The sequence below is a fragment of the Nothobranchius furzeri genome, chromosome 5 (genome assembly GCF_043380555.1).
Source record: "Nothobranchius furzeri strain GRZ-AD chromosome 5, NfurGRZ-RIMD1, whole genome shotgun sequence".
Lineage (NCBI taxonomy): Eukaryota > Metazoa > Chordata > Actinopteri > Cyprinodontiformes > Nothobranchiidae > Nothobranchius > Nothobranchius furzeri.
Window position 1 is genome coordinate 49,494,380 of NC_091745.1, and position 15,001 is coordinate 49,509,380.

General features: G+C 44.2%; 1 protein-coding gene across 3 annotated transcripts in view; it reads right to left on the bottom strand.

The window, feature by feature from the left end:
• Positions 1-396: 396 nt before the first annotated feature.
• The window catches only part of spag1b (sperm associated antigen 1b), a 32,515-nt gene continuing 17,910 nt past the window's right edge, over positions 397-15,001 (bottom strand). For all 3 annotated transcript variants that reach the window (XM_070550852.1, XM_070550850.1, XM_070550851.1), the window contains 8 exons: positions 6,660-6,759; positions 6,078-6,230; positions 5,656-5,813; positions 4,948-5,089; positions 1,973-2,099; positions 1,745-1,900; positions 1,286-1,597; positions 397-1,211 (listed from right to left, as the gene is read on the bottom strand). In XM_070550852.1, the coding sequence (XP_070406953.1) occupies positions 1,083-1,211; positions 1,286-1,597; positions 1,745-1,900; positions 1,973-2,099; positions 4,948-5,089; positions 5,656-5,813; positions 6,078-6,230; positions 6,660-6,759 (1,277 nt within the window). In that variant the 3' untranslated portion in view covers positions 397-1,082. The remainder of the gene's footprint in view (positions 1,212-1,285; positions 1,598-1,744; positions 1,901-1,972; positions 2,100-4,947; positions 5,090-5,655; positions 5,814-6,077; positions 6,231-6,659; positions 6,760-15,001) is intronic.

A 15,001-nucleotide genomic window follows, 5' to 3' on the forward strand; every position in this document is an offset into this window, starting at 1 on the left:
TATCGGATTTTCTTTACATTCACCTTTTGCGTGGAGCTTGTGGTTTTTTAAGTGAGTTCTGTTTGTTTTCTGCTCTGAGGCCAGTGAGCCGCTCGGTCCGACCTGCTTCACCGGTGGGTCAGGCCTCGCTGCATCAGCACCTTGGGTCTAACTGGAACACTAACAGGTAACTTTTGTTCGGATCAGCATAGTAATTGTATGCTTGCTCATCTACTTTACTAAATGTGTGTAAATGCAAATCAGACAATGAATAAAAATGTGTAAGAAATGTTGTTTTACATTTTTATTGAACAGCCCTCTGAACTACGGTGAAGTTGAGGAAAATTATTGCCTCTTTGTCCACAGCTAATGTCCCCGACATGTAAAAGCAACCTTTAACCTTTAATAAGAGACTAGTTTGGTTTCCCCAGCATTAAAATTTTAATCATTTAAATTCACAACAATAAAGTTTTAACTGTACAGGTAATATTTAGATCAGATTAAAGCTACACAACCACACATATATTCTCTCTAAAGCCCTGGAACTGAAAGGAAAGGCACACGCCTCAAAGATGCTGCTTTGCTCATGAGTCCACAGTCAGACTGCAGATGTGTGTCAGCTGGTAGGTTGAATGACTTCAACACACACACCCCTACCTTCAAGGAGGAGTTAGCATGTAAGACAGCAGCTAATTGCATAGTAGAATAAAGATGGACACCAGCCAACATCCTGCTGAAGGCCCAACAGCTCGTGTCTGGGCTAAACTCCTCATGCGCCGTAGTTTGACGTTATTCCTGTAACAACTCACCCTCTGGTGAAGGAGGTGTGAACGCCAGCTTCTCGTGTGCAAACTCTGCTCTCTGTAGCTTTAACACTGAACCCAGGGTATTTGTAGGATTTAACTGGTCAGTGGAATTAGAAACTAAAAAATAAAATAAGGTGACAGACACGATCCACTGCCCAGACGAGTCAGTGAGTTTAATCCGGTTTAGCGTGATTGCTGTGGACACATTCTGCAGCTTCCTGCCGTCGTATTCCGTCCTCTGCATAGACCAAAGAGTGGAGGTGCAGCAGCTCATGCAGCGGGAGGGAGACGGGGAGGTCAGATATACTTGTTAGCCAGATTCTGAACATCGTTTTTTGTGAACTCGGCACTCTCCACAGCTGAGAGATGTTCAAATAGCTGAGTCATGTGGTGATGCGTGTCCATGTCCTGCAGCAGCTGTACGACCTGCAGACAGCACAGCAGCATTGATCACCAGCATCTATTCCTGAGGTATTAAACATACGTGGACTCGGACGTACCGTGAACCTGTCTGCAGTGTGCAGGTGGTGGAGGTGCTGGTAGACTAAGTTGGGATTCTTCTCCAGTAGATGAGAGTCGAGGGCCTGCATAATGAAGCTGAGGGTATGTCCATCCAGCTGCGTGCTCAGGTACCGGGGAAGCTGTTCAGGTGAGGTGGAGGCCAGCAGCTCTGCACAGGCCTCCGTGTTTCCACTGCAGCGAGCTGCGTTCAGGGACTGGCCGAAGTCGTAGGCGCTGGTTGGCTTCTGGTTGATGGAGACGGCTCCTGTGCAGTTGCTTTGAACAGCTGTGGTGTCTTCATCGCCGTCCACCTGAGGCAAGAGAAGGACATGCTGCACCTTCAGTGGTTATGGGCTTAGTCATATCCTTTCATCTACCAAACCACCTTCACCCCCACGAGCCAGGATTACTAAATGCCCGCTGGGATATTCATCAGAGATGGTTTATTGTGCCTCTACCTCTCTGATGAGGACAGTCCTCCTATGTTCTTTTGAACCGTCAGCAAGACTCTGTCTGAGCAGCACTGTCACCTCCTCCAGCTCCTTTTGAGCCTCCTGCACGCTGGGGTCTAACTGCAGCACCTCCTGCAGGTCGGAGCTACAAGCCAGGAAGTCCTGAAGGAGTGAGGGAGAATTTCTCTGAGCACGTTTGTATAAATGTAAGTCCTCCTTTGACACTCGGCTCACCTGAAGGCCTTTATTGGCCAGGGCTCGTCTGTAGAAAGCCTTCTTATTGGCTGGCTCCAGTCTCAGGGCCGCGTCACAGTCCTGCTTAGCCTCACCGAACCTCTCCAGCTTCAACAAGCACAGAGCTCTAAAACACACACACACACACACAATTGTCTTATTCTGCTCATCAGCAGCTGATCCTGATGGATGCTTTAGTAAAATCAATAACAACAAAACAAATTTAATAATAAGCAAAATTAGATGTAAGTATGAAGTAAAAAGCAAAGTTAAAGGCTGAGCATTTACAGGGCAGCATAAGAAATATTCATTTAATGGCTGATGAATACATGAATGTTTCTAGAGTCGGGGCACATCTGAGGTCAAGAGGAAGCTGATTTCATCTGTGAGCAGCATCGTAGCTAAAAGCAGCTTCACCTGTTTGGTTCTAATAATAAAATAATAATAATCATCGAACTTATATAGCGCTTTATTAGGACACTCAAAGACGCTTGCGTGAACTTACATTTACATACTGCCAGTGATGGTAAGCTACTACGTAGCCACAGCCGCCCTGGGGCGGTCTGACGGAGGCGAGGCTGCCATTTGGCGCCGTAGACCCCTCTGACCACCACCCGGTTCTACCAGCTGACTGTTTCCTAAGGATCTCAGAGCCCTGCTGGGCGTATAGGTGTGGTTGGGAGGAACGGCCCCCTGATCTGAATTTGAGTGGTGTTTTGTTATTGGACTTCTGTGCCAGTCATGGATTGTCCATAATGAACACCATGTTCAGACATAAAGGTGTCCATATGTGCTCTTGGCACCAGGATACCTTAGGACGCAGCTCGATGAACAACTTTGTTGTTGTTTCATCTGACCTGCGGCTGCATGTCTTGGACACTTGAGTGAAGAGAGGGGCGGAGCTGTCAACTGACCACTAACTGGTGGTGAGTTGGCTCAGATGGTGGGGGAGGAAACCGGTCAGACCAGGCAGGCCCAAACGTATCATGCTGGGAATGTCTGGCAGAGTCTCCTGTCAGAAGGAGCTTCAATTCCCACCTCCGACAGAACTTCCAAAATGTTCCGGGGGAGGCGGGAGACATTGAGTCTGAATGGACCCTGTTCCGTGCCTCCATTGTTGAGGTGGCCAACTGGAGCTGTGGTCGCAGATTCGTCGGTGCCTGTCGTGATGGCAACCCCCGAACCCGCTGGTGGACACCGGAGGTTAGGGATGCTGTCAAGCTGAAGAAAGAGTCCTATCAGGTCTTTTTGGCCTGTGGGACTCCAGAGGCAGCTGATGGGTACTGGCAAGTCCAAGCGGAACGCGGCTCGGGTGGTCGCCAAGGCAAAAACCCGGGCATGGGAGGAGTTCGGTGAGACCATGGAGGAAGACTCCAGCAATACTAAGACATTATTTTCCATCATGAACAGCATTTTTCAGCCTCCTGACTCTTTACCCATCCACCTTTACTCTTCAGAAACCTGTAACTCTCTCCTTCAGTTTTTTAATGATAAGGTCAATAGAATCCATCTCTCTTTACCTCATTCCTCCCCTCCCTCCCCTGATTTATTTGAACCCTCCATTCAGTTCTCCTCCTTTGAACTTCCCCGTCCCTCAGAACTATTAGATTACATCATCAAGTCCAAACCTTCCACATGTCAACTAGAGCCCCTTCCAACAGTTTTAGTTAAATCCTGCCTTTCCTCCCTGCTCCCTTTTATAACAGCCATTATTCATTCCTCACTATCCTCTGGTATGGTCCCCTCCCTATTCAAATCCGCTTCAGTCAGCCCTATTTTAAAAAAACCTGGTTCAGATCCCAATGATTTCAATAACCTCCGTCCCTTTTCCCATCTTCCCTTTATTTCCAAAGTCCTAGAGAAAACTGTTGCATCTCAGCTGCACTCCCATCTCACCCGCAATAACCTTTATTAACAGTTTCAGTCTGGCTTCCGCCCCCACCACAGCACAGAAACGGCTCTCATCAAGATCACTAATGACCTACTCATTGCTGCTGATTCTGGTTCCATTCTCATTCTCCTCGATCTGAGTGCGGCCTTTGACACCATTTCTCATCCCATCCTCCTCAATAGACTCTCTTCCTTAGGCATCACTCACACACCCCTCCGCTGGTTTCAATCTTACCTTACTGGCCGCACTCAGTTCATCCAGTTAAAATCCTTTTCCTCAAAACCCTCCCCAGTCAAGTCAGGTGTGCCCCAGGGCTCTGTCCTGGGGCCCCTCCTCTTCATAGGACACGGTGGAGGGACTATGTCTCCCACCTGGCCAGGGAACACCTTGAGATTCCCCCGCAGGAGCTGGCTCAGTTGGCTGGGGAGAGGGAAGTCTGGGCCTCTCACCTTAGGCTACTGCCCCCGCGACCCAACTCCGGATAAGCGGATGAAAATGGATGGATGGATGGAATAATGATGGGTGTTTCGACCATGCCAGTCATGTACTTTGAGATTTATCAGCTTGTAAAAGTTCGTAATTAGCATGACTACTAATCAGACATCGACACGTCGCATATGTGACGTCACCACATAATCTCCTCCCCCCTAGCGTAGCTGCTACTTACCACATGACCAGATTTATGGTGGTTCTTTCCTCCTGTGGGAAGTTTGCTGAACTTACAGACCTTTTCCCTCAGTTTTCTCCATGTCTGGTTCGATGATGTCACTTTTGTGAAGCGCATTTGTAGTCCTGGACTTATTTTCACACAAAACCTAAAATAGTGACTCCAGCTCTCGCTAGGGGTCTTCTGCTGCCGTGTCCTTGGGCAAGACTCTTCACCCCACTAGCCTGTGTTGGTGGTGGTCAGAGAGGCCGATGGCTCAAAATGGCCGCCTCGCCTCTGTCAGACCGCACCAAGGCAGCTGTGGCTACATGGTAGCTAACCATCACCAGCAGTGTGTGCACGTGAGATCCATTATTATTATTATTATTTAATTCAGAGTTGTGAGTGTGCCACTGAGGCTGAAGCTGAAGCACTAACCTGTTGGTGTAGATGGAGCATTCCTCTGGCTTCAGCTTAAGGCATTCTGTGTACTTCCCAAAAGCATCTCGGTACTGGCCCTTCTTCACAAAGTCATTGCCTTCTTGCTTCAGAGCAGGAAAAAGGACATCTGCTCTCCTCTCTACGACACAAACACAGTGGTCGGTCATCACCCAACATGGCTGATTCATGTCCGTCCCTCCCTCTCAAGGCCAAACATCCTCACTGACTCTGAATGCACTTTAACTGACTTCTGTTTAACAAGCTCCAGGGCTGGATGCTGCGCTGGCCAGACGCAAAGCATGTGAGTGAAGTCAGCAGCGAGTCCCGGTGTGATCTACAGACTAATCAATCTGCTGCAGAGCATCTTCTGGGAGGAAAACCGCCAGCAGTGCTTTTCTTCTGTTAGACTTTAATAAGGAGAGCTGCTGCATTGAAACATTGACATATACATGTTGAGACTGAGGAAAGAGCAAAGTCAGCACCCTGAGCTATGTCCCTTCAGTTAAAGATGAGGACGGTCACATCACTGGGAGGGAATGGGAGGAATTCTCCAGTGGGACATTAGCTGGAACTCAGTAATTAAATCTAAAACCTGAGAACAACCTCTGAAAGCACACAATGCCTTTTAAAAACCACTCATGTATTTGCTGAAGGATTTCCCAGAAACTCCAGCAGCTGTTTCTGGTGGGTGTGCAGAGAACAGACCTGCCTCCCTGGCAGCTTTTTCCACCCGAGCCTGCAGGACCTCTGCGCTGGGGGGCTCCTCTCTGCGGTGCTGCTGAGCCGACAAAGGCACCAGGGGAATCTCTGGAAGTTTCTGTCTCCATTCCGGCCCATCCTGCTCGATCAGCATCCGGGTGATCCTAAAGAAAACACTCTGTGTTCAACAAAAACACTTCTGATTTATATCCAGCAACGGTTGCTGAGAGCCAAGTGTGTTCGGTACGAACAGTTAGCTGCTGAATTGTGAGTACGCTTCAGCACAAGATATGAATGAAATGAAGAGTAGAAACGGTGCAACACAGTAGATAAAGTGAGAAAACAGACTTTTTAATCACAAGACAAGTGCATTAGATGCATGTGCACCATGGTATCCAGAGAAGTCTCAGGTGGATGAAAGCTCATACCTGTTGACACTGTCGTGCGCTGCCTGCACACTGCTGTCTATCTGCAGGACAGTCTTGTAATCCACGTAGGCCTTCCGGTACTGCTCCAAGGACTCGTAAGCCATGGCCCGGCGCAGGAGGGGCTTCAGGGAGAAGGGCTGCAGCTCCAGAGCTCTGGCGAGGATAAGTGGATATAATTAGACCAGCAGGAAGGATCAAGGAGGAGAAGCTGGAGTCTGGAAGCCTTAATGCAGAGTTCACAGGCTTTTTTTAGGAGTGCCTATATTAGTGTGTTGTAACAGCTTAAACCTGCTGTGAGAATAATTATATTCTATAATAATCACAAAAAGACTTGATTAAACACAGATCTGCTACTGAGGCTGCTGGACCACAACAACTGGACTCAAAATAAATGACGAGGTTCATCATCTGACCCCATGCTGCTGCTCCTGAGTTTGGATTTAAATAAACAATAAGAAAGATTCTTCTAACAGAAATACCACAGAAGAAGGTTGTGTTTCGCACTTATTAGTTAAAAATGTCTCTTTCTCTGATAAAGGTTGCAGATTCAGGTCAGAATCAGGAATATAAAGCTCCTCTCACCTTGTGCAGTCCTGGATGCAGTCCTGACTGTTCCCATCTTTCAGGAAACACGCTGCTCTGTTAGAATACAGAACACACAGGTCCTGTGGACTATCCAGTCCTACACACACACACACACACACACACACACACACACACACACACACACACACACACACACACACACACACACACACACACACACACACACACACACACACACACACACACACACACACACACACACACACACACACACAGTGAATATCACCATCTTTATATAGACATACAGGGTTATACCTTTTACACAGGCTACTGATTATATTATTGGTTATATTATTAAATTAAAGTTTATTCATAAAGCACCAAACCACGACAAGAGTCGTCTCAAGGACCTTCACACAGTAAACATTCCAACACAGGTCAGGTCACTGCCAATCAGTAATAAATTTCCTATATAAGGAACCCAGCAGGTTGCTTCGAGTCACTGACCAGTGTCAGAGTCTTTACAGCAATCCTCATACTAAGCAAGCATGCAGCGACAGTGGAGAGGAAAACTCCCTTTTAACAGGAAGAAACCTCCAGAGGATCCTGCCTCAGTATAAGCAGCCATCCTCCATGACTCACTGGGAATGGAGAAGACAGAGCACACAGAACTCTGGTTTAACACACACACACATATAATTTAAAAGATGATCCCCATATTTCAACAGTAGATCCTCCTGGGACCAGCAGAACCTCCGTGCCATTCTGGATTAGTGCAAATGACGAGTCGAGCTAGCGAGTTACTCCAGCATCTAGAAGATTTATTCTGGTAAATTATGGTTAAATATGATCCAGAGTTATATCAACATACACACACAGCGGTAAAACTGACAGCACATTATTTATCTGTAGATTACTTAGTTATATTGGGACAGATGATGGAGCTAAGACCTGGATTTGGCTGAGAGCTCCTGGTGGAGCACAGAGATGAAATATTTTTGCTTTCCGGGGAGAGGGGAGGATGGAGTAGGACACGAGTCTGGGAGCTCCTGCCGACTTCGATTAAAATTGTTATTCATTTGCGCTTTTTTGACCATATTTCTTGTCCTAATTCTGATTTTTGAATTATTTTGTTGGGACGTTTTAATCGGCTCGGCATAAAATGGCAGCAAAAAATGTAAAAACCCGCAATGCTACTCAAACACAACTGAAGCTTGGTTTGCAAACCGTGGCCACACCCTCGAGTGAGCCGCCGTCTCCGGCAAAGTTTCCCTTGGGCCAAGCTAATCCTGATATCGAGGCTCTCAAGGTCGAGTTGCTTGCTTCGTTGAGGAATGATATTGCTGACATTTTTAAAAAAGAACTTCAGGACACACTGGGTGATGCTTTGTCCACCATTAAGTTCGACCTGCAGGCTGTGAAGACGCAGCTGGCGATCGATAAAGCTGCCAATGACTCTACCATGTCCGAGCTAAAAGGTACGGTCAAGGAGATGGAGCATGCACTGACTGTTTGTTCTGATGATGTTGCTGATATGAAAACTACTATCAAGAGCCTCACTGCTCATGTAGCCAAGCTGGAAAACAAGTGTGAAGACTTGGAGTCCAGGTGGCGGCGCAACAATGTTAGTATATTAGGAGTACCAGAGGGCCCTGACACGTCCACCACTGCTGCCGTAGCCTCCTTGCTAAAAGAAGCATTCGACCTGGGGAAGGAGCCGCTTTTGGATCGTTCACACAGGACCCTCCAGCCTGCACCTAAACCTGGCGACCGACCACGAGCTATTATATGCAGGTTTCATTACCACACTGATTGTGTTGACATTTTACGACGTGCTAGAGAACGCCGACAGATTAAAGTTGGAGACCGAACCATCTCAATCTTCCCCGACTACACCATCAAGGTGGCACGGGCTCGTGCTGCATTCAATACGGTCAGGCAGCAACTCCGTGGCATTGAAGGCGTCCGGTACGGCCTGCTTCATCCAGGACGACTCCGCATCACATACAAGGGTGTTGAGAGGGACTTTGTCTCAGCAGAAGAGGCAAGTGATTATGTTAAAACTTTGATCTCTGGGTGAGCCTGAATAGCCTCTTAGTTAGATGCTGTAATGTAACTAAGTGCTCACGCTCTCGTTAGGTTTAACGTCACCTGTGCATTGTTTTCTTAGACCGCTGTGCCAGTTATCATACTGTTGGTGTGCTGGTTCCTTTTATTTTCATTGTTATCTAATGAGACTGAATTATATGATATACTCTAGAGAGTTCAAAGGACTAGGTGGTATGTTGTGAAGCGCACACTTATACTGTAGAGAAGTTGGCGAGAGGTTGTGTTTTTTTTTTTTTCTCTCTCTTGTTCCCTCTCTCGCTTTTATTTTGTATTTAGACGCCAGTTAGTCCAATCACTTCTGTGAACTATTTTTTGCTACTTTGGGGTACACTGCTGTCTCCTTTGTTTTGTTTTGTGGAGACTTGGGGTGTGTGTGTGTGGGGGGGGGGGGCTGTCCAACTTGGCTCTTCATGGCCACCTGCATCTTGGTTTTGTCTTTTTCTTTCTCCTTTTTATGAATGGTTAATGGTAATATAGACCCCAGCATTGCTGGGTCAGGTATGCCTCTTAGGTTTATTAGTTGGAATATCAGAGGTATGGGTAACCCTGTTAAGAGATCTAAGGTTTACACTCACTTGAAACGTCTGAATTCTGACATAGCTTTTTTACAGGAGACTCATCTCCGTATTAAGGATCAACATAGGTTATATTGTCCTTGGGTAGGTCAGGTTTTTCACTCAAATTTCAATTCAAAGGCTAGAGGAGTGGCCATTCTCATCAATAAGAAAGTTCAATTCTCTTCGACCAATGTTATTGCTGATGGGAACGGTAGATACATAATTGTTGCTGGCACCCTAATGCAGAAAAAGGTTTTGTTGGTAAACGTATATGCCCCAAATTTTGATGATGCTGAATTCGCTAATAAATTACTAAGTAACATCCCCTTTCTGAATACACATTTGCTTATTTTTGGTGGCGATCTGAATTGTGTTTTTGTTCCAAGCTTGGATCGTTCTGGTCCTCGTAATTTAACTCCATCATCTATGTCTAAAACATTTTCAGATTTTATGATACAGAATGACCTTGTTGATCCATGGAGACTTCGCAACCCTACAATCAAAAAATTTTCGTTTTTCTCCCAGGTCCACCAATCTTATTCCAGGATTGATTATTTTTTCATCGATAGAACTCTCAATTCATGTGTTACTAACTCCGACTATTCTGGTGTTGTAATATCTGATCACTCTCCTCTGCTATTAGATGTTCAACTCTCTACATATAAACGTAGTCCTCCTCTTTGGAGATTTAATTCTCTCCTTTTGGCTGATAAAGAATGTTGTGAATTTATTTCAAGCTCTATTGAGGAGTTCTTGTTCTTTAATCGGGATGATTCTGTTTCATATTCTCTGCTGTGGGAGACTCTTAAATGCTATTTGAGAGGTCAAATTATTTCTTATTCTGTACGTACTAATAAAAAGATTAATGCCAGGCTTAAAGAACTTACGGTGGCAATTAGTAACTTTGATCAAATTTATGCACTGAATCCTTCTCCAGAATTACTCAAGCAGCGCCTTGATTTGCAAGCCGAATTTGATCTTATGTCAACCAAAGAGGCTGAGCACTTATTACTACGCAGTCGTGGCTCATATTATGAATACGGTGACAAGGCTAATCGCTTGTTGGCGCATCAGTTACGACGTCAGGCCTCTTCACGTGTGATACCTGGTATTAAAAACTCTTACGACAATATTACTACAGATCCTTAGGAAATTAATTCTACCTTTAAAGCATTTTACTCTTTGTTGTACAAGTCAGAATTTCCCACGGATAAAGCTAAAATGAATGAATTTCTTCAGTCTCTTTCAAACCCGGTTATCGGTACTCATAAGGCCGGGCAACTGGACTCCCCACTATCTGCTGATGAAGTATTAAAAGCTATTACAGCTATGCAGTCTAATAAAGCCCCAGGCCCGGATGGGTTTCCTATTGAATTTTATAAAACATTTATTGGTAAACTGGCACCTTTGCTTTTGTCTGTGTTTAACGAGTCCTTGGAATCAGGTTCATTACCTCCTACTTCCACGCAGGCCACCATAGCGCTCCTTCTCAAAAATGACAAGGACCCAACTTCCTGTGATTCTTACAGGCCATTATCTCTGCTTAATGCCGATGCAAAGATATTGGCTAAAGTAATTGCGTCTCACCTTGAGGATGTGCTTCCTCAAATTATCCCCGAAGAGCAGAATGGCTTTATAAAGGGACGGCAATTATTTTTTAATACTCGTACACTCTTTAACGTTATTTACTCAAAGCATCTATCTCAACTTCCTGAACTTGTGATTTCTTTAGATGCTGAAAAGGCTTTCGATAGGGTGGAGTGGGAATATTTGTTTGCAGTTTTGAAGAAATTTGGTTTTGGTGATAAATTTACTTCTTGGATTCAGCTTCTTTATTCATCCCCTAAAGCCAGTGTTCATACTAATGATGTTTATTCTGATTATTTTGCGCTGGGTCGTGGTTGTCGTCAAGGTTGCCCTTTGTCACCTTTACTCTTTGCCATTGCCATCGAGCCGCTGTCCATTACATTAAGATCTTCTTCTGTATTCAAGGGAATCCCCCGTAATGGAATTACACATAAAGTATCATTGTATGCGGATGACTTGTTATTATATATGACTGACCCTGCTCGCTCCATTCCTGCTGTTTTAAGTATTCTGGAGAACTTCAGCTCGTTTTCAGGTTATAAATTAAATTTAGGGAAAAGTGAGTGTTTTCCTGTTAATACGGCAGCACGTCAACTCCAACAGTCCGATTTACCCTTTCGTCTTAGTCCCTCTGGGTTTAAGTACTTAGGGGTTAATGTGACTCGCTCTCTATCTGGCCTTAAATCAGCAAATTTGTCTCCTCTTTTATCTAGGATCACATCTGATATTCAAAAATGGGGTAATCTCCCGCTTTCTTTAATCGGTAAGATTAATGTCGTTAAAATGAATATCCTACCAAAATTTTTATTTTTATTTCACTCAATTCCCTTATTTTTGCCGAAACATTTCTTTGTTTCACTGGACAAGATTATTGGTTCTTTTATTTGGGGAGGGAAGCCGCCTAGGGTTTCTAAAACGTTGCTGCAGCAATGCAGATTTAGTGGAGGACTTGCATTACCTAATTTTCTAGCTTATTACTGGGCTGCTCACATTCAAAAACTCTGCTACTGGCTAAAATCTTCTGGTTCCTCGTGGTGTAAATTGGAGCTATTATCATGTAAGGGCTCCTCTTTACCAGCTTTGCTCTATTCCTCTTTACCCGTAAAACCCTCTTTGTATACTGATAATCCAGTGGTTCTTAACACACTCAAAATCTGGTTTCAGTTTAGACGACACAATAATTTTGTAATGCCATCCTCTTCGGGTCCTCTAACCAACAATCATTTGTTTCCCCCTTCACTTTTGGACACGACATTCTCAGTGTGGTGTGACAAGGGTATAGGACAGTTTAAACATTTATATTTGGATGGTGTGTTCGATAGTTTTCCCAATTTGTCTTCTCGTTATAATCTCCCTATTACCCATTTGTTTCGCTATTTTCAAATTCGAAATTTTGTTGCCAAGTGTTTCCTGAATTTCCCCTTTTTACCTCCAGAACAGCGGTGGGAAACTATGTTATATTTTATTCCTCATCACAGAGGAACCATTTCAAAACTTTATGATGCTATTCTGTCTCTTAGTAACCACTCTAAGGTTAAGCTTAGGGGTATATGGGAAGGAGAAATAGGAATTGGAATACATGAGGAGTCTTGGGAACAGGCTATAGCAAGGGTACGATCTTCCACCTCCTGCGCTCGTCTTGGACTTATCCAATTTAAGGTCATTCATAGGGTGCATTTCTCTAAGTCTAGACTTTCTGAACTGTATCCGGAAGTGGAAAATAAATGTGATAAATGCCAGGGTTCTCCTTGTCACCTTAGCCACATGTTTTTTTTGTGTCCTGAGCTACAACGTTTCTGGACAGGGTATTTTGCTATTATGTCAACTGTTCTTGGGGTAACTCTTCATCCTTGTACTCTGATTGCGGTATTCGGGATTCCTGACCGCTCACTTATACTGGACTCCACACAAAAGGATATCATTGCCTTCACATCCCTATTAGCGAGACGTTTAATATTGTTACATTGGAAGTCTGCTAAGTGTCCTACTGTTTCCCAGTGGCTTAAAGATGTCATGTTTTTTTTAAAACTTGAAAAAATTAAATATACGCTGAGAGGGTGCACGGCCAATTTTTTTCATAAGTGGCAACCCTTTATCTCTTATTTTACTAGTCTAGAGGTATTACCTGTTTAATTGTACTTCTGTTATTGTTATATCCCGGTAATATGTTTGACGGTTGTGTTGATCTGTGTGGGACGGGGGGGGGGGGGGGGGGGTCTTTGTTTTTTGGTATGGTTTTTTTGTCTAATTGTCTTGTCCCCCTTTTTTTTTTTGTTGTTGTTGTTGTTCTGTCTGATTGTTGTTATTTACCTAGAAAAAATGAAGAAATGTTAATTGTATTTTGGTAATTGCAAGTACTGTTGTTTTCTTCTTTCAATAAAAATATAATAAAAAAAAAAGAGATGAAATATTTAACAAAAGTTAACAAACTGAACTGATTTTGGTTCTGAAGATGAACAGAATTCTCTCAGGTGTACAAATCAGGTCTTCAGGGTCAAACGGTCTAAAACACGTCTGCACCTCCGGTAGTACTGAACCATCGGCTGAATATGTGAGATTTCCACCAACAGCAAAGGGATTTCATGTTTTTGTGTTTTATTTTTATGTTTGTGAGCTCATCTCCTGTCAGCTCTCACAGATCACAGAATCGCGGTTTTCTCAATTTATCTGATGGTCTAAAAAGGTAGTTTAATTATTTTTAGTATAACTCCGGTTTAACTTGGGTTGTTAACAAAAATAAAAACTGGTGTGTAGTTTATAATCTGGATTTTAAACATAAATTGAACCCGAAGCTCAGCGAGGCAGAGTCTTGTTGCTGCGGCGTCCCAAAGGTATGCTTTCATTGGTTGGTTGCAGACGGGAGTCGTAGGTTTTCAAGCATGTTTGTAGACTGTCGGAGGCTGATTTGGGTTGTGAGATGGCTCAGAAAGCTGTCGCAGACTGGACGACTGCATATTTTCCAAATCACCCTCAAGTTTACTGTTTTCTTGCACGATTCTGCTCCCGATGAGGGATTTGGCTAAGCCGGCTGCAAATCGCACAGTGAGATCTGGGCTCGGGGGGTCATAGACCCCAGGTTGGGAAGCTCTGCTTTAGAAAGTCAGATTGTGTGGGTTTGTTTGGCCATCATTCATCTGGGTTCTGTTTGTTCATCCTAACGTCTCCAAGATGTTAGATGATTGATCACTTTTTATTTAGTAGGCTACTTTTCCTTTGTAAGGAAGTAATGTTTATTTCTTTAGTACCTTTCCTAGAAAGCACCTCACAACAACAAAGTGATAAAACCGTCATAACGATGCCATAGAGAGTGGCCACCGTAACATTTATATAAACACAAACCTAAAAGGTGTTAAAGCATCAAGGAAAGCGTTGTTCAAGTAAAATCCATAAAACCTGCCACAAAAGCAATGAAAACAGACCTATAAAGCGTAGAGAGTTAGGGCTAAGCAACACAAAATAAAAAGGACTCCACAGTGGTTAGAGAGCGCAGGGTCGGTGGTAAAGCATTCCCTAGTGAGGGGGCCAATGCCTGAAAGGCCCGACCACCTCTGGTCCTAAACCTAGGCACTACCAATAGCTGTTGGCCTGAAAATCTGAAAGCGCATCCTGGGTTGCAGATAGTAGATGGATGATATAATTGGGTGCCTGACCATGTAATGCTCAAAAATTAAAGAGAAAGATTTTGAACTGGATAGGGAACTGGGAGCCAGCGTACATTCTCTAATACAGGAGTGATGAGAGCTCTGCATGCTAATAGTCTGGTAGCGGAGTTTTCACCTGGAGACGTTCAAGCTCCTTTTTGCTTAGACATGCAAAAATATTGTTACAGTAATCCAACTGAGAATTAGATAAAAACATGCATTATCATCTCTATCTCCTTTTTGGAAAGTATAGTCCTAACTTTCAGAATATTTCTCAGTTGGAAGAGACATTTTTGACCAACTGACTTGTGTGTTGTGTCAGAGACATCTTAGATTCAAAAGGAACACCGAGGTTGTGGACACTCGATCAAGCCGAAGAGGCCAATATACCCAGGTGGTCTTTGATTTGGAGCTTATTCCCAGGAGTGATAATTAAAGTCTCAGTCTTACCAGGGTTAAGCTGGAGAAAGTTTGTACTCAGTCA